Raw genomic sequence first — 1,575 nt, 5'->3', positions numbered from 1 at the left:
TTCTGGCAGGGGCCTTGACACACCTTGTTCTGTCACCTGAGGTTTCTGCATACTTTCGCCAGATGTTTTCTCCACTGGGCCACTGCAGTTATTGTTTTCAACCTATTCAAAAGTTTAAAAAGTTGCCAGAATCAGAAGTAAATTACAGAATACAAGAAAACTTCCACGTCCAACTTGATTAGCTAGCATAAACTGAGCTACCTTAGTAAAGGACTCAGGTTTCTTTTTTGCTTTCTTCTTAGTGGAAAACAATTGATCGTATTCCTCTGTCCATTCTATGAGTCTTTTGCTAGGTTTTCTAATACGTTTGCATTCTGTGAAAAGCACAAACATTTTTGAGCCCACTTTAAAATTCCACAACTACATATTATCCTTAGATGATGTTAGCATGGATTACATTGAAATTTTACCTGTTGGGATGTCATTTTTTTGACAGTTGTCTTGAGTATTTTCAGATGCATTGATTGTAGTTTCCTTCCCAGGCACAAATGGACAAGACTTATTTGTATCACCCACCAAAACGTCACAATTTTCTGAGGGTAATTGTTCTGTTTCTTGAATACAAGTAACTTTGACTACATTTAACACTTTGTCACTGACTTGGTCAAACTTTTGCCAACGCTTTTTAGGCACATTAGCCGAGAACTTGGTGTCTGGTTCTTCTGAGGGCGGATGGTGCTCAGATATCAGTTTGTCAAATGTATCTTTTGAGTGGACATTTGCTGTGATCTCAGTGGTTTTCTTTTTTGAACAATTTTTTTTGCTAGGTCTTTGAGTATTTTTTGACACAGTAGAGGTCAGCTGAATTTCCGGGATCATATTTGTCCCAGACTTTGGTTTCATCTTCTGTTTTGATGGAGTTTTGCCCAGTTGACATTTTTGTTGATCCACTGTGCTTACTGTGTTCATCTCATCTTTTACGTCCAGAATCAGTGATGGCTCCTCTTTAATAAGTTCATTTACGGGTAACGGTTCTATTACCAATGTGGTTCCATCTTTTTCCCGGCTATCGTGCATATCCTTGAGCATCATTAGGAATGTGCTAAACTTATAGTTTGCATCAGGATGAAATGACAAAGGCTGGCCACTCTGTTCATTTGCTAATGATTTGAAGGTTATTTCTTTCATGTTTTCCACATCTTCCATCTTTAAGCGCAAAGATTGAGTAGAACTAGAAGATGAATCGGAAGCATGACTCTCTTGTTTGCATTTAGATGAATGAAAGGCAACAGGTGCTTGAGATATCAAAGAAGCTTCATCTTCAGATTTGACTAAATTTGCATCATCTTTACAACTCAGAAGATCCGATGATAACTGGGTGCGCATGTTACTTTTTGAGTCCACTTTCAGATCACATCTTGCTGTAGTTGGCATCTTCTGTGAAGGGACATGGTTGTCTACATCTGTTGTTTCAGGCATTGTAACAACAGAAAAAGATACACAATTCTCTGTTTCGACATTTGATGCTGACTCTTGGTTTACCAGTTGTTTCTTCATCCACTCAGCCTCCTCCATCGCCTTCAGTGCTCTTGTCATCAGTCGACTACTTGCTGGAAGGCACTTCACTCTCCTATC

The 1,575-nt window shown here is 38.9% G+C and overlaps 1 protein-coding gene across 1 annotated transcript in view; it reads right to left on the bottom strand.

The window, feature by feature from the left end:
• LOC107576662 (histone-lysine N-methyltransferase, H3 lysine-36 and H4 lysine-20 specific-like) overlaps nt 1–1,575 on the bottom strand; it is a gene marked incomplete at its 3' end in the record, with an annotated part of 6,622 nt that overhangs the window by 576 nt on the left and 4,471 nt on the right. Inside the window, exons 7-9 of the mRNA XM_016262806.1 lie at nt 411–1,565; nt 202–314; nt 37–102 (exon numbers count right to left, since the gene is read on the bottom strand). Coding sequence (XP_016118292.1) covers nt 37–102; nt 202–314; nt 411–1,565 — 1,334 coding nt within the window. The remainder of the gene's footprint in view (nt 1–36; nt 103–201; nt 315–410; nt 1,566–1,575) is intronic.

This window comes from Sinocyclocheilus grahami, unplaced genomic scaffold (genome assembly GCF_001515645.1).
Source record: "Sinocyclocheilus grahami isolate Dianchi unplaced genomic scaffold, SAMN03320097.WGS_v1.1 scaffold4118.1, whole genome shotgun sequence".
Taxonomy (NCBI): Eukaryota; Metazoa; Chordata; class Actinopteri; order Cypriniformes; family Cyprinidae; genus Sinocyclocheilus; species Sinocyclocheilus grahami.
The sequence above is the reverse complement of the archived record's forward strand: the minus strand, read 5'-3'. Positions and strand labels throughout refer to the sequence as shown.